Source organism: Miscanthus floridulus, unplaced genomic scaffold (assembly GCF_019320115.1).
Source record: "Miscanthus floridulus cultivar M001 unplaced genomic scaffold, ASM1932011v1 fs_230_2_3, whole genome shotgun sequence".
In the NCBI taxonomy this organism is placed as follows: domain Eukaryota; kingdom Viridiplantae; phylum Streptophyta; class Magnoliopsida; order Poales; family Poaceae; genus Miscanthus; species Miscanthus floridulus.
Genome location: NW_027096422.1, coordinates 31,947 through 53,081, shown reverse-complemented (window position 1 = coordinate 53,081; position 21,135 = coordinate 31,947). Strand labels below are relative to the sequence as shown.

Genomic DNA, 21,135 nt, shown 5'->3' with positions numbered 1-21,135 from the left:
GGGAGAGGGAGAGGGAGGGAGGGGAGGACGTCGGCGCCGCTAGAGAGGGAGGAGTGAGGAAGGCGGGTGAGAGAGTGAGGGGAGAGGAGACCGATGCTGCGGGAGGAGACCAGCGCCTCGGTCTCTGGTGTTTGCGGGGGTGAGGGAGAGAGTTGAGTGATTTAGGGTTTGTGTTCGCTTTTATATGCTGGAGGTGGTAGTGGGCTGGTGTGGACTAGTGTGGGTTGGGCGCTGGGCCTAATTTACCGAGACGGTTGAGTTAGAAAGCCTGCCTCAGTTAATGATTTACCGAGGCGGTTGCCTTAAGATGCTCGCCTGTTAGGTTGCCCGCCTCGGTTAAGAATTAATCGAGGCGGTTGTTGGGCCGTCCACCCGGCCACGAATAACCAAGGCGGGCAACCGGCCCAACCGTCTCGGAGGCCAATTTGGAAATGCATCGCAAAAGATTTTATGTAGTAGTGGGGTTGGGGGGGCACCGGATCCGGTCCCATGAGACTCAGGGATCCGACGCTCCTGGCTCACCGATGGCCGTCCTTGGTGCCGAGGATTTCACAGTTTGGAAGAACAAGAGAAGGGGAGGAGGAGGTGCTACAAGAGGCCTTTTTGAGCTCCGCGGCGGCGGTGGCCGGGGAGCCAACGTGGCGCGAGGTCCCGGCGATGGCGGCTAGATCGCTCCCCGAGTCACCTGATAGGATGAGGAAACAGTGAACCTCTTTTCGACTCTTTGCTGGTCATATCCTGCCAGTACTCGTCCATGAGACCATCGGCCTGTTCGCTGGTTCGATAAGCCGCTTGTGCTGGTTTGTACGGCTAATTTATTGTGAGAGAAAAACATTATACCATGACTAATAAGTCCTAGCTAAAACCAACAAGCGAACAGATCCGGCACGAGATCGGCCTATAGCTGAAGCAATGCGTAGGCCTTATCTGACGAGCACGCTGAGCTGTGAGCTTGCCCAACTAGGGCCTTGTTTAGATTGCAAATTTTTGCAATCTGGACACTGTAGCATGTTTCGTTTGTATTTGACAAACTTTGTTCGATCATGGACTAACTAGGCTCAAAAGATTCGTCTCGTGATTTACAACCAAACTGTGCAATTAGTTATTTTTTACCTACATTTAATATTCCATACATGCGTCCAAAAATTGATGTGACGGAGAGAGAGTAAAAAAAACTTAGAATTTTAAGGCAATCTAAACAAGGCCTAGTCAAACATGATTTTTTGCTATGGCCAATATTGGCAGAGGGAAATGCAAGGGTTAGGTACGAGCGAACCGCAGCCAAGATGGGGTACTCCACTCGTTCTGGGCGCTGCTCTGCCCGCTGGCGAGACGATGGCAAGTCATACGTGGACACACAAGTCATACGTCGTTGAGACTTAAGATGACCAATCATTGCACAAAATTTGAATGAAGAAAAAAAAAACATCCCATTTTGGGCTGGAAAATGTGCTGCAGCCTGCAGGGGGTGGCTGTCGGCCTGTCGTGCGTGTACGCACCGCTTCCACATGCATCTCCCTCATCACCTCTAACCATACCTACCCCCTCCATCGCGCGCGCGAGCTCCCCCGCCTACCTCCGGTCCCTGCTGCCTGTTGCTGTATTTATTTCCGCCTCCGTCTCTTCTCAGCCTCAACAGCACCACTGCCGTGTAGCTAAGCCCGTGCGCTGGTACGCAATTTGGCAGAGGAAATGATCACGGTGGCAGCACCGGAGGGGCAGCCGCAGGTGGCGGGGGCCGTGGCGCCCGCGGCGCCGGAGGAGACCGTGTTCCGGTCGAAGCTGCCGGACATCGACATACCCAGCCACCTGCCCCTCCACGACTACTGCTTCGCGAGGGCGGCGGAGGTCGCGGACGCGCCGTGCCTCATCGCGGCGGCCACGCGGAGGACCTACACGTACGCCGAGACGCGCCTCCTGTGCCGCAAGGCCGCGGCGTCTCTCCACGGGCTCGGCGTCGGCCAGGGCGACCGCGTCATGATCCTGCTCCAGAACTCCGTCGAGTTCGTGCTCACCTTCTTCGGCGCGTCATTCCTCGGCGCCGTCACCACGGCCGCCAACCCGTTCTGCACGCCGCTGGAGATCCACAAGCAGTTCAGGGCCTCCGGCGCGAAGCTCATCGTCACCCAGTCCGCCTACGTCGCCAAGCTCCGGCACGAGGCCTTCCCGAGGATCGGCACGGCGAGCGACGGCGGCGGCGAGGACGACAATGCCCTCACTGTCCTCACCATCGACGACGCGGCCAACACCCCGGAAGGCTGCCTGGCGTTCTGGGAGCTGGTCACGCCCGCCGACGACGCCGCGCTCCCGGAGGTGACCATCGCCCCCGATGACCCCGTGGCGCTGCCGTTCTCGTCGGGCACCACGGGGCTGCCCAAGGGGGTGGTGCTGACCCACGGCGGGCAGGTGTCCAACGTGGCGCAGCAGGTGGACGGCGCGAACCCGAACCTGTACATGCGGGAGGGCGACGTCGCGCTCTGCGTGCTGCCGCTGTTCCACATCTTCTCGCTCAACTCGGTGCTGCTGTGCGCGCTGCGCGCCGGCGCGGCGGTGATGCTGATGCCCAAGTTCGAGATGGGCGCGATGCTGGAGGACATCCAGCGGTGGCGCGTCACGGTGGCCGCCGTCGTGCCGCCTCTGGTGCTCGCCCTGGCAAAGAACCCCGCGCTGGAGAAGTACGACCTCAGCTCCATCCGGATCGTGCTCTCCGGCGCCGCGCCGCTTGGCAAGGAGCTCGTCGACGCCCTCCGCGCCCGCGTGCCACAGGCCGTCTTCGGACAGGTCAGTGTCGACTGTCTACTGTTCTGTTCCCTGTTTCACCGCTACCTTGCCAAGTAGACATTCTCAATTGTTTCGAAAAGAAAAAAAAACTGTGAGGCATTATTTGAATCAGCTAATTTTAGCATGCTAGTGATTCTTATCATTGATAGCATCTTCCACCTTGTTAATTTTTACTGGTAGGTAACACACCTAATTCTCACTCTATCCACCCGTAAATAAAACATGACATCCTAGTGTTTAAATTTTGCCTAAAAAACTTGTTATTGTACTTACCCACTTGACATTCAATGTGCCATCCACAGTTACTTTAACAAAACACTAATTAGGCCTAGAGATGGCAGCTAATCTGCATGCCTAAATGAGGTGAGCGCATACATATGCTCGCTGCAGCTTCTCTAGTTCATGCTACAGTAGTTCATAGTTATGGAGCTGCAGTCACAGCAGAAGCTGCAGCGGCAGCCAAATTAATCAATACTTTAGGTGAAACATCTTTAATAAATAGGGTCACTGGTGTCATTTCAATTCTATATTAATCTGTCTGAAAAAAAATTAGAATGTCAAGTTTTATGAAATGAGGCAGACATGTGTATGGTTTCTAACTATATCAAGCTTGATCCAAACAAACATTCTATTGTTCAGTCTATAACGGTATAACTGTACAGACAGGCACTAACCTACATCCCAGAAATATTATACTCCATCTGTTCCTTTTTCGAAGTGTAGATATGATATCTTTGCTGGTTAGATTTTCTTAAGTTTGATTAGTTAGGTTTATAATTATCAATATTTGTATTTTCAAATAAATTTATTATAAAATATATTCAACAATTTATCTAATAATATTGATTATATACTATAAATACTAATATTTTTGTATATATATTTGATCTAAGTTGAGGACGTTTGATTCTTTGGTAAGTAAAAATAACAATTAAAAAAGGGAAGGGAGGGAGCAGGTACAATCACGTGATGGCTCCCTTTTCGACTGCGACTGGGTGATCTACCTGAATCGCACATGTGCTGTGTCTGCGTTATAGGTGTTGCCCACCAGTGAGTACTATGCATCGTGCAACACGAGCAATGTTTTAAAGGCGAGGCGAGGCGAGCGACCTTCTTTCAGCCGCCTAGGTGAATAGGACGTTTATCTAGGCGACGTCATACAGATAATTTAATATATAATACCAATAAAAATTCATATGTCAATTCAATTTTAATATAGCCAATTATAAGCATAATATATAGTGCTATTAGAGTTCTAGGGCACCACATAAAGTAGCAAGTAGCAAATATGAAATGTTTCATCTCTTAATAGCCATAAACTAGTCTCTAATGGTATATATAACTTAATTAGTAGTGCTGCTAGTGCAGCACATATATTAGCTTACAAAAGAGAATCTTTAATCTTTAATATCTCAAGTCATTGTCTTCTCCAATTTCATTGGCATTATTTGGATCATCCTCACAATCTATCACATCTGCATCATCAAATGGATCCGGATTTTCTTCATTGTCTGAACCCAACTTAGCTTCATCCACCATAGGTGCAGAATTTCTTGCACGCCTGTGGGCTGCTCTTGGAAAGTTCCGGCCTTGAAGTGATTGTGATGCTAAAACAGCTTCATCAACAAGGTTCCAAGTAAGGTCACACTCACACCCACGAGCACCTTGAGGGGTACATGCAATGAGTCAGCCCACTCATTGTTCCAATCAAAGTCCTCAATAACCAAAGGATCAAAGTTTTTTCCTTGTTCTGGCATAACTTTTGGAACCTAGATTTCATCTTTCGGTTGTAGGAAAAAAAGACAACAGAATTCAGCCTCTTATGCAACAATCGGTTTCTTTTCTTTGTGTGGATCTACAAAACCAGAAACACAATTGCAACCAAAAAATGAATAAACTGCTCGCTGAAATATTGGTAAGGGCAGCAAGCAAATAAGGAAATACTCACATATTTAAATTTGCTCCAATTTCGCTCACAGCCAGATGATGAAGCACAAAGACTAACCACACGCCTTGCAAACTTTTGTAGCTCAATAGCACGACCACCATAGGAACGCCACCAATCAACTAGAGCAAACAAATGAAACAATATGTTAGGAGCTAGGACCAAAAAATGCTAGCTGGAATCAAATTGATGTGATGTACACTTGCTGAAATTAAAATGGAAATGAAACACTTACGAGGACTCCAAAATATCTTGAATTCCGACAAGTTCCCTATATCTTCTAACATGAGTGTAGGATCTACAGGAAGATAAAGGAGGCCTAGAGGGGGGATGAATAGGCCTGTAAAAATTCAACTCAAAACTCTGTCAGAACAGAGGGCGGCACTGCCGGCCTGCAGGGCAGCACTGTCGCTCTATGAAAATAAATCTAACACAGCTGAGATTTTACAGAGATGAACCTGACCCTATTAGCTGCTTAATCCTGCAATAGAAAGATAAGATCCAGTTCGAAGACTGAATACCACAGAAACTCCACACAAGAGTGGATCGAGCAAACAAACCCGAACACCAGCTATGAAAAAGCTAAACCAGCAAGTAAGCAAGATGAAGCACGCGAGACATAAGATTTATCCTATGGTTCAGCTCACCACAAAGGTTTGTCTAAGTCCACGTTGTTGAGGAAGCCACAAAAGGCTTGAGCTTGCCACAAAGGCTTACCTTACCCTCGTTTTCAAATCAAGAGAATAAACTCTTAAAGTGAGAGGTGATTTCTTAGTTCTAAGAATGAGGTTACAAACCTCCCAAGGCTGCCACACGAGTTGGCAAGACCAAGGGTGATGCCTAGCTGGCTAGGAGCAAGCTCCAAGAGTAACAAACCCTAAAACCGCCGGCCAAACGTGAACCAAATGCTCTTAGACTTTGGGAATCAATGGATCTGCTCTCTAATCGAGTTTTGCTGCCTTTTCTCTCAAGTTTTGATGGTTGGAATCAAGGATTTGTTTGAGGGATAAAGGAGCAACAATGGAGGAGAGAAGGTGAGCTTTGGTTCTGTTCTGTTTCGAGCAGAATGTCTGAGTGAAGAAGATGACCGTTGTGGGCTGGGCCTGAAGGGTATAAATACCCCTTAGGTCCAATAGTCCGCCTTAGCCAAAATAGGTAAGTTGAGGTGAAATTTGGCTGGCTGTTTTTATTAGGTGAGAGGATGTAAATCTAAGAATTTGAGTATCTGGTTCAACAGTTGACCAACTATCCTAAAATCCCTTTTAATAGTATGGCTTTCCCTAAACTCAATTTTAAAATATAAAAGAATTTAAACCTCCTTTAAGCTAGGTCTAGCCACCTTTTATAATTAGGACACTTGCAACCTGTACATCATCCTCATTTTTCAATTCCCTACTTGTCATCTCGATAAATCTCATTAGTCCTCTAATTTGGTGGTCATCAATGCCAAAATCCACAATAGGGCTTGATTGCACTTACAATCTCCCCCTTTTTGGTGATTGATGACAACCCAATTAGAGCTTACAAATGATATGAAATCTAAACTGAGATTTTTGAACCATGGGTGTAGGAGCCGCCTCCTAAATATGTGAATAAAGATTTGAATTCTCAATTTGGCATAAGAGGTCACGATTCACATTTTAGGTGTGATGGGAACCTCTCCCTACATCCATGCCTGCTGTGGGGTGCTGAACAAAGTATCATAGGAATAAACGTAATGCATATGACAGGTTATATCAGTTCAAGCATACAAGACCCTGGCTGATACAGCACAGGGCGGCACTACTGGCCTTATAGGGCGGCACTGTCGTCCTGACTATTTCGGTCAGGTAGCAATTAGGTTCCTACAACAGATCATATGAATATAAAACAATCTAAACTCAGAATATGACAAGCTAAAACTGTAACTATGAATACATGTCCATATCCAAAACAAATTAAGTCATAAAGTAGCATATTTTATAAAATAGAGTTTTGAGCGACTCTCAAACTCACAACCTAACAACTACTCTCATAGGATCTGGACATAAAGCGCAGCTGTAGAGAACTCATGGCATCAAAAATCTGTTAACCCCTCTAATTTTCTCCCCCTTTGGCATCAAGTACCAAAAAGAGAAGAAGAAGAAAAGTCACTCGTCACTGTCGGAGTCGATGCGGGCACGTCCTATGATGTGAGTGTGAGAAGTGAAGCGTGCTGAACGTCGCGGAGAAGATGCCCCAGCTGAAGTAGAAGGACCTGGCTGATCTGTCGAAGGTCGCGGTCTCCTAGAATATGTGTGAAACAAAGCTGTCTGAACCTGTGGATCAGCCTCTGTGGAGTGAATCTCTGCACCAAGGTCCTGCTGCCGTGGGGGCTGCTCAAAATGCTGCCCCTGTGGGTACCCATAGTACTGACTGAACGCCTCATATGAGTGCCCATACTATTGATCATCTGGCTGTTCATAATGATGCTCATGTGGCTGATCCTGCTCTTCGTCAGAGGAAGAAAGGCGAGGCAAGTTAGGAAACTGAGGTGATGGTTGCACTGGTGGAAGAGGTGGTAGCCCCGCCAACTCCCTAGCATGCCTCACTGCTTCCCTGTTTTCCATTCTATCCTCATAAGCAGTCTGTGACACATATGCACAATGAGTAAAGATTGCCTTCATCCATGCACTCATCTTCCCCCACTTAGACTTCTTCTTTTGTTCCCTAGCCCTGGACGGCTTAGGAATGTCTCTATGTTCAGCTCCAGAAGAGTGAAGGCCTGCTGCCCCACTATCTCCATGTCCTCCAAAACAAGTGTGCTGAGTGGCTGACCCAAGTCCCCCTAAGCCACCATGGGTCTTTTTGATCTTGTAAATAATGTGCTCACAATCCTTAGGGAACCACATGCCAGTCACTCTCTCAATCACAAACATGAGGTAAGGAGCATAGGGCAAAGATCTCCTCCCATCATCCATGGTATATGCTAGCTCAACACAAATAAACCTTGGAACATTAAACTTTTCACTACTAGGAAACCTAGACAATACATTGGTGATGTAGCCATTCAAATCTGTTGCATTGTCTTTAGGGTTAAGAGTGATCCTAAAAAAATTGTTCATGATATAATAGAAGCTCTTGAGCTTGGTCCTTGACCAATCAGGAACTGCAAGATTTTGATTCTCCCACATGAAGCTTACTTCCATTAGCTCAAGACGACATTCATTATGAATCCTCTCATATCCCCTGTGGATCTATCCAAAACCAAGAATACAATAGAAGGTGACAAAATTAATGCGATAATGTCGCCCATCAGTCATCCAATGAAGCTCATCCACTTCCCTGTTCCAATATTAAGTGGCATGGAACTGTGCAAGAATCTCCCTGTTCCAATCATACCTGAAACTCATGATATCTGTCATTTCAAAGCGGTCACAAGTCTTGATGGCTGCAGCAAACCCATGATCATCCCTGCTCTCCAAGTCACCAAAATTAATGTACATCTTGCTAATCTTGCCCTTTGGCTTGGATAGGATGGCTGTGGCATAAAAATTAGATTGGAAAGCATTCCAAAATCTATAATCAATGTCACTGAACCTATTAGAGGAGTAGGGATCAATCTCTCTAGCTTCACCTATCTTCTTCCAACTCATAGAATAATCAAGAACTATATGATTGTCACTGTTTTGGGGAGGATTAAGGTTGAACCCATCAGTATTTTCTCTCATGTAGCTGCTATCAAACTCTAAAATGTGCAGAGAAGAATCAGGCCACACATAAATAGTCATTCCTATCCTCTGAATTATTTCTTCTTTAGCAAGGTCTTCATCAAGATTTCTGTCACTGGGAATATAGCTTGCCTGTCCCCTGTCTCTCTTGACCTTTTACTTAGTTGACATCACCTTCCTTTTTCCTCGGTCCATCTATGCAATTAAATGAGACTTGATAAGAAACTGTATAAGATAATGAGTTAGAAATAGTTGCAAGCAGGCTTTAACAAGAAAAAGAATTTTGAAAATGACATAGAAAGCTTTGCTGGATTTGGAATCAGCATGATAGGGCGGCAGTGCCGCCCCCTGAGGCCAGCACTATTGCCCTCAGTTGCTTCACTAGTTCATTTTCAACTTTCTCGTTCCAGCTAAATCCTACTTCCAACAGTGTCTATCCATCATCACAATTTCATAATCACAGTCTAAACGAAAAATATATAAAACCCTAGCCATGGATTTGAAAGATTGAGTATGAAAAACTTTAGAAACAATTTTGATAAAAGAAAATCATCAAAATCCTTTCCAAACCATTCATACTCCCCCTAGAAACAAAAATCCATGACTGAAACTTTCACATTGCATAGATCGAATGGGGTTAGGGTTTCACCTTGCTTCCAAAATGATGGAATGGAGGGAGAAGAGGAGAAAGGGCCCGGCTAGGAGCTTCCTGTAGGGGGCCAGCGACGAGAAGACTAGGCGGCTGTAGGGGTGGCACTACCGAGGTGGCAGACCGCAAGGAACGATGACGGAGCGTGCTTGAGAGAGAAGAAGAGAGGAGCACGGGCGTCGGCGTCGGCTGGGAGAGAAGGAAAGAGTTGGGTCAGGGGCTAGAGAATGAAATAGATAGAAGAAAATAGGTCTCGCAACCCAATCAAAATTGGTAGAAAACTGCCTAGTTTTCATAGGGCGGCACTACCGGCCATTATGAGCGGCACTATCGCCCTGCCAATTTTGCAGGGATTACGCTGAAACTTTATGACCTTCTTTACCTTAGATATGGATATATATTATCTAAATATCATGACCAGTAAGCAATCAACAATACAGACAATGGTCATGACACTTAGTTGGCGTTTTGAAATGGTTTTGAAACACAATATAATATCTTTTTAAATCATTTTCCTATGTCGCTAGGTTGTCAAACTGAGGTGTGCCATATTTCAAACCACGTTACGAGAATCAAGTATATTTAGCTCACTATACAAACCATAAAACCTTGACTCGTCGAGAGGCTTAGTGAAGATATCGGCTAATTATTTTTCGGTGCTCACATGATGAATTTTGATATCTCCTTTGGTTTCGTGATCTCTCAGGAAGTGATGTCGGATGTCTATATGTTTGGTTCTTGAGTGGCTTACGGGATTGTTTGCAAGCTTTATGGCACTTTCATTGTCACACAAGAGTGGGATTTTGGTGAATTGACATCCGAAATCACGAAGGGTTTGCCTCATCCAAAGTAGTTGAGCACAACATGCACCGACTGCAACATACTCGGCCTCGGCGGTGGAAAGGGCTACACAATTTTGCTTCTTTGAACTCTAAGACACTAGGGACCGTCCAAGGAATTGACATGTCCCTGAAGTGCTTTTTCTATCTACCTTGCAACCGGCATAATCGGAATCCGAATAACCAAGTAGATTGAACTTGGAGCCCTTGGGATACCACAAGCCAAGGTTAGGAGTGTGTACTAAATATCTCAAGATTCTTTTAACAGCCACTAAATGACACTCTTTCGGGTTGGCTTGAAATCTAGCACACATGCACACACTAAGCATTATGTCTAGCCTAGATGCACATAAGTAAAGTAGAAAGTCGATCATGGAGCGATATACCTTGATGTCCATGGCTTTCCCTTCTTCATTTAGATCAAGATGTCCATTGGTTGTCATGGAAGTTTTGATAGGCTTGGCATTCATCATGTCAAACTTTTTAAGCATATCATGGGTGTACTTGGTTTGGCTAATGAAATCCAAGGAAGAACTTTAGCTCACCCATCATGGACATCTTAAATCTCTTAGTCATGATCCTACTAAACTCATCACAATACACATGGTTAGTACTACCAAATATTATGTCATCGACATATATTTGGCACACAAATATATCATTTTCAACTTTGTGAGTAAAGAGTGTAGGGTCAGCTTTGCCTATTTCAAAGCCTTGTTTGAGTAAGAATTCCTTAAGGCATTCATACCATGCTCTTGGTGCTTGCTTAAGCCCATAGAGCGACTTTTAGAGTTTATAGACATGGTTAGGGAACTTGGAATCTTTAAACCCAGATGGCTGCTCCACATACACCAACTCTTGTATTGGGTCATTAAGAAATGCACTCTTGACATCCATTTGGTACAGCTTGAAGTCATGATGAGCAGCAAAGGCTAGAAGCATTCGAATTGCTTCAAGTCTTGCCACCGGTGCATATATTTCTTCAAAGTCTAAGCCCTCTACTTGAGTGAAGCCTTGGGCCACCAATCTTGCCTTATTCCTTGTCACCACGCCATTTTTATCTTGCTTGTTGCGGAATACCCACTTGGTGCCAATGACATTGGTATTGGGCCTTTTCACCAAGTTCCACACTTGATTTCTCTTGAAGTTGTTGAGCTCTTCTTGCATGGCCATGACCCAATCTGGATCTCCAAGTGCTTGTTCTACCTTGAGAGGTTCCAAAGAGGAAACAAATGAGTAATATTGACAAAAATTTGCTAAATGTGAATGAGTTGTTACCCCCTTTCGAATGCTCCCAAAGATGTTGTCAATGGGGTGATCCCGTTGTATAGTTTGACGTAGCCTTGGATGCTCAACACCTCCTTGTTCTTCTTCTGGACCTTTAGCTTCTTCTTGTTCAAAGATAGGCTCCAAGTTGAGCCCTTGAAGTGGTGGAGTAGGAGTTGAAGGAGCTGCTGCTGAGGTGGATGGGGCGGCACTGTTGCCCTACTAATTTTCAGCAGGTGAGTGCTGCCCTTGTCGATGGAGTACGTCAGTGGAAATTTATGCAGCAACAGCCTAGGGATCCTCATCATCAGTGGCTCGATCTTCTTGTGGCCTAATGTTGCCTATAGCCATTTGCTTGATTGCCTCACATAGTGGATCCTCCTTTTCTACAATACTTAAATCAACTTGCTCCACTTGAGAGCCATTAGATTCATCAAATGTCACATCTACCATGACTTCAACTCTACCCATGGTTTTGTTGAAGATACGATAGACATGCTCATTTGATCCATAATCAAGAAGAATGCCTTCATCAACTTTATGTGCGAATTTAGAGGTTTTGGGTCTTTTGTTAAGTATAAAACACTTGCATCCAAACACTCTAAAGTATGACACCATTGGTTTGTTACCGGTTAGAAGCTCATATGAAGTCTTCTTAAGCTTCTTGTGTAAGTAGAGGCGGTTGATGGCATGACAAGCGGTGTTGACGGCATCACTCCAAAAGAGGTCCGACATCTTGTACTCATCTAGCATTGTCCTTGCCATATCAAGAAGTGTACGGTTCTTCCTCTCTACTACACCATTTTGTTGAGGAGTGTAAGAAGTTGAAAACTCATGCTTGATGCCCTCATCATCAAGAAACTCTTTAACTAGAGTGTTCTTGAATTTAGTCCAATTGTCACTTCTTATCTTCTTGATAGGAAGACTGAACTCCCTTTGTGCCCTTCTCACAAATATCTTGACTTTCTCTTGCACCTGGGACTTATCATAAACAAAGAACACCCAAGTGAAACAGGAATAATCATCAACAATAACTAGACCATATTTGTTACCCCCAATGCTTAGATAGGCGACCGGTCTAAAGAGATCCATGTGAATCAACTCAAATGGTTGTGTGGTGGTCATGATGCTCTTTGGTGGGTGAGGTACACCTACTTGCTTTCTGGCTTGGCAAGCACTATAAATCCTGTCTTTCTCAAATTAAATATTGGTTAGTCCAAGGATGTGGTTGTCTTTTAGGAGTTTGGCCAAGTTCCTCATCCTAACATGAGCTAGTTGGCGATGCCATAGTCAACCCATGCTAGATTTTACCACTAAACAGGTCTCAAGCTTAGCTTTACTTTTGTTGAAATCAACTAGGTAAATCTTGTTCTTAAGGCGACCCGTAAAGATAATAGAGGAATCCTCCCTCTTAGAGACTTCCACACTCTTATCCGTGAAGAGACAATTGTAGCCCATCTCACATAATTGAGAGACGGACAGCAGATTGTACTTCAAAGATTCAACATGTAAGACATTTGTAATTGAATGATCAAGTGTAATAGCTATTTTACCAAGTCCAATCACACCCCTTTTGAATTGTCACCAAATATGATATTCTCATCTGAATTTGTAGTTGGGGAGTATGATGAGAACATACTCCTTTCTCCGGTCATATGATTTGTATAGCCTCTGTCAAGTACCCAACTTGACCCACCAGAGGAGTATGCCTGCAACACAAGTTTAGTTCCTAGTTTTAGGTCTCCAAATATTCTTGGGGCCTTGCACGTTAGTCATAAGAACTTTAGGAACCCAAATGAAAGTATTAAGATAAACATTTTGACCATTGCCAACAAACTTGGCAAACACTTCCCCCTTGCTGTTGTGCTGCAAAACAAAGTTAGAATTCAAACATTATTGAAGTGTTTTTACCTTTGGTTGATACACATATCTATTTAGAGTGACCCAGATAGATTTCTTTGGTTTTTGGACAACCTGATCAGGATGAGACACCTTCTTCTTGGGCTTGACATGAGCAGAGGAGGAGGAGGTGGTCTTCCCTTTTCTATGGGGGCGGCACTACCACCCTTCACAGCGGCATTGCCGCCCATAGGCTACGGTGCTGCTCTAGGCTGGCCTTGTGCCACCATCTATGCAGACCTATCTATACCTTCCTGCCCTTTTCTCATGAACTGAATACACTCATATCCATTGATTACCTTTCTTCCATTGGTTTTACCTCCATGAGTGTGCCTAAGCCCATCCTTAATGTGTGGATTTCTTCCACCTTTATATTGCGGCCTCTTTGGTTGTTCAACTTTGCCATCAGCAGATTTTTTGCCTTCCATGCATCTTTTGCCTAACATTGCATTGAGCCTAGCAATCTCCTTTTTCATAACCTCCATGTTTGCAAGGTTAGTGGAATAAACATTTAAGTCAAGATTATAGCATTTTCCACACCCTTGGCTAGTGGAGGGAATAGAAGTGTCATTTGTGTTAGAGGGCAGTGGGGTGCTCTCACATAGAAGATTATATTGCTCCTCAAGTTTGTTGTGCTTTTCAACTAAGACACAATACTTGTCACTGAGTGCAATATTTGCCTTCTTTGTGAGACCATATTCTCTTTGTTTTTTGGCCAAGGCCTTGTTCAAAGAGTCCACCTCACTTATCTCTAACTCAAGAGGTTTCTTGCAGCCAATATACATCTTTTCGGTTTCCTCAAGATTTTCATCTCTATCGGCTAGCTTGGCTTTGACACTTTCTAATTCCTCCATTAGATTTATGATGAAGAGCTTGGTCTTAGAATCCAAATTTTTAGTTAATTTAGCATATTTCTCAACATCACTAGTTTCATCATCACTAGAATCACTAAGTTCACTACTAGAGATGTCACTAGGAGGTGGAGGAGATTTGGCTCTTTGTTTTACCTTCTCACCCTTTGCCATAAGACAAATATGAGTGGAGTGGTGGTCATCATCATCGAACATGTTGTTGAAGAGCCTTGGTGTAGAGGATGGCTTTTGAATGGCCACGGTTGCAACCTTCACACCCTCATCACTTGTCTCCTTAGTTGAGTCCCACTCATGCCTAATGTGTGCCTCTCCCATTTGTTTGTATCTCTTTTTGTGTTCATGCTTGCCTTCATTGTTGTCCTTGTATTTGTTATCTTTCTTCTCATAGGGACACTTAGCAATGAAATGCTCGGTGCTGCCATAATTGTAGCAAGTCCTCTTCTTCTTATTTGGGAACCTTCTTTGCACTATTTTATACCTATTCCTTTTTAGCCCCTTGTGATAGCTCTTCATGAACAAAGCCATGTCATCAATCTTCATGTAATCAACCCCATCATCTTCATCTTCACTTGAGGATAAACTTGGATCATCATTTTGTGGAGTTGACTTGATTTCCTTGGGCTGACTTGTTGGTGCTTGCTTGCTGCCCTTTGCCTTGTTGAAGGTGCCTTGATTGCTTGATTTATTGGCCTTGAGAGCTACTTCCTTAATTTGCATGCCTTCTAGCTTAGCTTGCAACTCACCAAGTCTTCTCCTCTCATTGGCTTCTTCTCTTTGCATGTCAAATGTCAGCAATCTTCCAAGCACATCATTTGGTGTGAAGTGCTCAAACTTCTTCTTATCTCTAATCAAGGTAACTACGATCTCATTTCTTGGTGAGTAGGCCTCCAACATAACCTTCACCATTTTGTGATCATCAAGCTCATCACATCCATAGCCTCTAATCTTGCCTACCAAGGTCATCAATCTATCAAACATCTCTTGTGGCCCCTCTCCATCAATAATCACAAACCTATTGAGCTTGGCCATCAACAAATCAATCTTTGCTTTTCTCACTTTATCAACCCCTTCATGTGCTAGATGCAAAGTGTCCCAAATCTGTTTTGTAATATTGACATTTATCACTCGGTTGTACTCATTTCCATCCAAGGCACTAAGAAGAATGCTTGTGGCTTGGTCATTGAGATGGATAGCAGCTAACTCCTCATTTGTTGGTACTTCGAGATCTTCCGGTGGTTGCAATCCATTCACCACAATCTCTCAAAGACCGGGGTGAAGACCTACAAGATAGGCACTCATCAAGTGCTTCCACTTGACAAAGTTTGTCCCATCAAAATGAGGCAACTTGCCCGCGGGTACATTGATAAAGGACCTTTTGTTATGGTTAGACAAATAAAAATAATTAAAGGATACGACAGCATATTTGTTCTTGTTGTTGTTGCTGCCCTTGTCATCAATATCCTTCTTCTTGTCCTTGCTTTTCACCTTCTTGCTATCTTTTGAAGCATGGTATGACACATCATCATCTCCATCATCTAAGCTACTAGAGAGCTCACTAGATGATGCATCATACTCATTCTTCTCTTGCTCTTGAGCTCTTGCTGCCCTTCTCTTGACTCTTGCCTCTCTTGTGATTCTTTTAGCTTCTTTTCTCTTCTTCTTGTCTTTGAGCCGCTGCTCTTCCTTCTTTTCTCTAGCTTCTCTTGTTGTGATCTTGGTGGCTTTTCTTTCTTTTCTTGTCTTTCTTCTTTCGGCATCGGTGGTCTTGGGTTCTTTGATGGTGGCATCACTTGCTGTCGACATGGACAGCTCGCTGCTGCTGCTGACATCCTCGATATGCACACCACTTGCGTCCACATCATGAACGGTCCCCGAACCTCCTCCTTCTTCCATACTTCACGCGGTGAAGCGTATACGAAGCAACCTCGCTCTGATACCACTTGTAGGATCTACAGGAAGATAAAGGAGGCCTAGAGGGGGGTGAATAGGCCTATAAAAATTCAACTCAAAACTCTGTCAGAACAGAGGGCGGCACTACCGCTCTATGAAAATAAATCTAACACAGCTGAGATTTTACAGAGATGAACTTGACCCTATTAGCTGCTAAATCCTACAATAGAAAGATAATATCTAGTTCGAAGACTGAATACCACAGAAACTCCACACAAGAGTGGATCGAGCAACCAAACCCTAACACCAGCTATGAAAAAGCTAAACCAGCAAGTAAGCAAGATGAAGCACGCGAGACACAAGATTTATCTCATGGTTCAGCTCACCACAAAGGTTTGCCTAAGTCCACATTATTGAGGAAGCCACAAAAGGCTTGAGCTTGCCACAAAGGCTTGCCTTAACCTCGTTCTCAAATCAAGAGAATGAACTCTTGAAGTGAGAGGTGATTTCTTAGTTCTGAGAATGAGGTTACAAACCTCCCAAGGCTGCCACATGAGTTGGTAGGACCAAGGGTAACGCCTAGCTGGCTAGGAGCAAGCTCCAAGAGTAACAAACCCTAGAACCACCGGCCAAACGTGAACCAAATGCTCTTAAACTTTGGGAATCAGTGGATCTGCTCTCCAATCGAGTTTTGCTGCCTTTTCTCTCAAGTTTTGATGGTTAGAATCAAGGATTTGCTTGAGGGATAAAGAAGCAACAATGGAGGAGAGAAGGTGAGCTTTGGTTTTGTTCTGTTTCGAGCAGAATGTCTGAGTGAAGAAGATAACCATTGTAGGCTAGGCCTGAAGGGTATAAATACCCTTTGGGTCCAACGGTCAGTTAAGGACGGCACTGCTGCTCTTAACAGGGCGGCACTGCCGCCCTAGCCAAAATAGGTAAGTTGAGGTGAAATTTGCCTGGCTATTTTGACTAGGTGAGAGGATGTAAATCTGAGAATTTAAGCATCTGGTTCAACAGTTGACCAACTGTCCTAAAATCCCTGTTAATAGTATGGCTTTTCCTAAACTTAATTTCAAAACATAAAAGAATTTAAACCTCCTTTGAGCTAGGTCTAGCCACATTTTGTAATTAGGACACTTGCAACCTATACATCATCCTCATTTTTCGATTCCCTGCTTGTCATCTCGATAAATCTCATTAGTCCTCTAATTTAGTGGCCATCAATGCCAAAACCCACAATATGGCTTGATTGCACTTACAATGAGATCCAAGCAATGCACAGCACATGGACTCCAAAAATATTGTAGGAATCCTGACCATGAGAATCTTGCCTACAACCTTGAAGTTAGCACCATTATCTCTGACAACTTGAACAACATTGTCCTTCCCAATGTCCTCAACCTTCTTCTCTAGCAAACCAGCAAGAATGTATGCATCATGTACTTCACTTGATGCATCAATAGACTCCAAGAAGTAAGTCTCCTCCGGGCTGTTTACAAGGAAGTTAATTAAGTGGCGTCCCCTCCTATCAGACCATCCATCAGACATGAGTGTGCAGCCATAATGTTTCCATGCTCTCTCATGCTCCTCTCTCATGGTACTTGTGGACTTCACAGCTTCTTGAAGTAATGGATCCCCACGTTGATATGGTGACGGAGGCTTGTACCCTAAACCATATTGTGTTGTGGCCTCAACTGCAATCTGAAATTGCCTTGCTGCTGCTGCATTAAAAGGTATGCCACATTCATAGAAGAACAAGGCCCATTGTGTATCCACATAATGCTTCTCTTGATTTTTGTACTAGACACAATTGTGGGCTGATAAGACCCTGAAAGTCTCTCATCTACTATCTCTTCTAGTGTTTTTCGAAGCATCTCAACTACATATTTGTTTGCCTTTCCCTCTAGTTTAGTCTTGTTGCCAACAACCATGAATTGTAAGGATGCTTGCCTCTTTTTTGCTGTTGTCCCTGAACTAGGCTGTACCGCAGCAGTAGCCTCATTTGCTGCCACTTCCACCACCTCATCATCTAGAACCAATGGTCTTTTCCTCTTGTTTGCATCCAAGTAAGCTGCCATCTCCCTCCTAACTTCAGTGCTCACACCTGAACATATTTTTGCATCTCCATAACCTCTTGCCAAATGTTGCTTCAACTTTTTAATCCCTCCACGAATTGAGCCGACACATAAGGTGCATGCCACCTCATCTTTGTTTTGTAGGTTCGGCCAATAGCCAAACCTCCACGCTGGATCTTTTGACCTTTGCGGCTTCCGGGCTGGATCATTCTTGGGATCATATCCGCTGACGATTGATGGTGGACTTGACATGGTTCCTGCTGTATTATTTTTATAAACCAAATGAGTTCAGAGTTCAGACTTCAGAGAATGGCAAAGTGTAGGAATCAGTAAACTACCAATTTAATTTTCTACTAGCAGTCTAGCACAGAGCACAAACAGAGCAGCAACAGCTAAAACAGAGCACAGAGCAAGAGCACCCTCCAGCCTAATAAACAAATCAAATTAGCATAAAAGGCAGTGCAATTAGCATATAAAATAGAGCAGCAACAACTAATGTACTGCTCCATTTAGCATCTATGAATCAAAGCACAAGTAGACAAAGCAACAACTGTACACATGTGTTATCTGCTCCTCTGAGCAGGGGACACCCACATGCAAGCTTCAGCCTTTCTAAAAGCAAACAAAGCAGGGACAGCAGCACATGCCACATGCAAGCTTTGGACCTTTTTAAGAGAAACAGAGAGAGAGAGAGAGAGAGGAGGCGAGGGATACCTGGTCCTATGGAGGGCTGACCTGAAGGCTGAGCGGAGCTGGGCACCGGTGAAGCCATCTTGGGTCCGCAAAAGAAGCTAGTTGTCCTGGTCCTCCTGGTCCATGCGGACGGACACACAGGTCCGCACAGAGGAAGCGGAAGACGGGCAAGCAGACGCACGCGAGAGGACGAGCGGGACCTGGCCGCGAGTGGGGAAGAAACTCCAGCAGGGTCTGCCTCTCCCTCTCTCTTCTCAATCCCCTATCTCTCACAACGCCTCTCTATTCCCACGCAATTTCCTCTGCGCGCACGCAGGAAACGACGGAAGGTGGGAGAAATCCCACGCGGGAGCGATTTCCCGCCCTGGATCCCTTCCCTTTCCCGTGCGCGGCTGCTCACGAGTATGGCGACCGCCTCAGGCCGGTTGGCGACGTCCCAGACGCCTAACGCGAAAGGCGGACGCCTTAGACGCCGAGGCGGACGCCATACGGCTCCTGGCTAGGTGACCCCCGACGCCCACCTGGACGCCTAGTCGTCGCCTATGCGACGCCTTTAAAACATTGAACACGAGCGTTGGTTTGTTGGATGCTTGCTCGATGGAGAGTTGGAGACGCGCAAGTAGTGCAACGGTGCAAGCCGTGACAATCGCTCACTTTCTATCGAGTCATGTCAAGGATTAAACACCGAGCGCGCGTACAGGGTTAACGCCCACGCCTGCTAGGAACATGTGGCTTTTCTGTCAGTTATATAACGGCAAAGTGCTTGCCGACGCCTGCTCGTCCGAGTCGCAAGTCGCGACAATGAACAGAAAGATGGGGAAAAAAATTTCTACGCGGCGGTGGCGCACGAGAGCACGCGGTGCGACACCGCCAGGAATACATGCGCCAAGCAGTTTTTCCACCCCACGTGCTAATGAGTGGGCCCACGTGGTAATGAGCGGCCCCACAGCGCAGACGTTCCGCAGAGCCAGAAAACGGTGCTGTGCGATCCGACGACCGGTGTCTGATTGGCGATCGCAACGCGTCGCCCGCCCTGGGTCCCCGGAAACCGTCAGCAGCCCGTCACCACGCCTGACTGCCTGAGCCTCTCGTTCCACCTACCACCACACTACCCAGCTTGGGCGGGTGGCCTCCGGGCTCCGGCCTCTGGGCTGGGGCGGCACTCGGCCCGACGCGGCGCCAGGCCGCGATCCCAGTGCAGTGCACGCCTCCAAACCGCTCTGTTTCACCGTGATTTTGGACGAACCCGGCGCGTCAGGGTCACGCGATGCTGATTGTCTAGCGCGCGGTGCCGGTGCTGCAGGGGTACGGGATGACGGAGGCCGGGCCCGTGCTGTCCATGTGCCCGGCGTTCGCCAAGGAGCCGACGCCCGCCAAGCCGGGGTCGTGCGGCACGGTGGTGCGCAACGCGGAGCTCAAGGTGGTGGACCCCGACACGGGCCTCTCCCTCGGCCGCAACCTCCCCGGCGAGATCTGCATCCGGGGCCCGCAGATCATGAAAGGTAATTAACCGCGCGTGACGCGCGTACGGTGCACGAGTGACCGGTCACTGATGGATGGACGGGCGCGTCCGTGTGGTGTGGCGCAGGGTACCTGAACGACCCGGAGGCCACCGCGAGGACGATCGACGTCGACGGCTGGCTCCACACCGGCGACATCGGCTACGTCGACGACGACGACGAGGTCTTCATCGTCGACCGCGTCAAGGAGCTCATCAAGTTCAAGGGCTTCCAGGTAACACCGCGCTGGTAACTCTTTCAGCCTTTTGCCTTCAAGTTTTCTGAGAGCCGTAGCTGTCACGCCCGTGCAGGTGCCACCGGCCGAGCTCGAGGCTCTGCTCATCGCCCACCCATCCATCGCCGACGCAGCCGTCGTCCCGTAAGACCAATCAGCTGCTTCGGAACCACCAAACGCCGCAGGAAATTTGCTCGTTCTGAGTGTGTATGTGCATGGCAGGCAAAGGGATGACGCCGCCGGCGAGGTCCCTGTCGCCTTCGTGGTCCGCGCCGCCGACTCCGACATCGCGGAGGATGCCATCAAGGAGTTCATCTCCAAGCAGGTACTCAGTCACGCCGCCTTGGTTGCTAATGGTTTTTGAACGCTAGCCCGGCTCTTTTTCTGACATGACAGTTCTTGTGTGCGCGCGTGCGCCGCGCCGCGCCGATTTTCAGGTGGTATTCTACAAAAGGCTACACAAGGTGTACTTCACCCCCTCCATCCCCAAGTCGGCGTCCGGGAAGATCCTGAGGAGAGAGCTGCGCGCCAAGCTCGCGGCGGCCGCGACCGCTTGAGAACTTTGAGACTCAGACCCCATGCCTTGCTACGTGCAATTCATTTGGTAGTGCCATTTTGTGCCAATTCAGTGTATGTGTACGACCGTGAAACATGAAGTGCCGAGATTGCAACTTGTAAGATGCATCAATATGCTTTGTACGCGAATGCTTCCTCAGTTGAGGTCTTGAGGACCACCATTTATTTGTACCATGATTTTATTTCAACAAGACTGAGTGATTTTGACCTCACAATATCTCCCAGTT

The 21,135-nt window shown here is 46.2% G+C and overlaps 2 protein-coding genes across 3 annotated transcripts; one reads left to right on the top strand and one right to left on the bottom strand.

Moving 5' to 3' along the window:
• Nucleotides 1-1,585: 1,585 nt before the first annotated feature.
• LOC136530906 (4-coumarate--CoA ligase 2-like) lies at nucleotides 1,586-21,123 on the top strand. Of its 2 annotated transcripts, none has more exons than XM_066523621.1 (6): nucleotides 1,586-2,781; nucleotides 19,881-20,100; nucleotides 20,187-20,332; nucleotides 20,409-20,476; nucleotides 20,555-20,657; nucleotides 20,770-21,123. In XM_066523621.1, the coding sequence occupies exons 1-6, from the start codon at nucleotides 1,693-1,695 to the stop codon at nucleotides 20,887-20,889; spliced, it is 1,746 nt and encodes a 581-aa protein (XP_066379718.1). In that variant the 5' UTR covers nucleotides 1,586-1,692; the 3' UTR covers nucleotides 20,890-21,123. The 2 variants fall into 2 exon arrangements, with proteins under 2 accessions (XP_066379718.1, XP_066379719.1); XM_066523622.1 differs by having other exon boundaries at nucleotides 1,589-2,781; nucleotides 19,902-20,100.
• On the bottom strand, nucleotides 6,284-19,901 carry LOC136530907 (uncharacterized). The gene is made up of 2 exons (XM_066523623.1): nucleotides 18,620-19,901; nucleotides 6,284-18,165 (listed from the first exon to the last, which is right to left on the bottom strand). Exon 2 carries the CDS (start codon nucleotides 14,967-14,969, stop codon nucleotides 13,299-13,301), a length of 1,671 nt encoding a protein of 556 aa, XP_066379720.1. The 5' UTR covers nucleotides 14,970-18,165; nucleotides 18,620-19,901; the 3' UTR covers nucleotides 6,284-13,298.
• Nucleotides 21,124-21,135: the final 12 nt, after the last annotated feature.

Excerpts from the sequence above, each read along its gene's own strand:
- LOC136530906 (XM_066523621.1), top strand. The coding sequence starts at position 1,693 with ATGATCACGGTGGCAGCACCGGAGGGGCAGCCGCAGGTGGCGGGGGCC. Across the intron at positions 20,333-20,408 it reads TCAAGTTCAAGGGCTTCCAG|GTGCCACCGGCCGAGCTCGA; the intron begins GTAACACCGCGC and ends ACGCCCGTGCAG. Across the intron at positions 20,477-20,554 it reads GCCGACGCAGCCGTCGTCCC|GCAAAGGGATGACGCCGCCG; the intron begins GTAAGACCAATC and ends TGTGCATGGCAG.
- LOC136530907 (XM_066523623.1), bottom strand. The coding sequence starts at position 14,969 with ATGGCCAAGCTCAATAGGTTTGTGATTATTGATGGAGAGGGGCCACAA.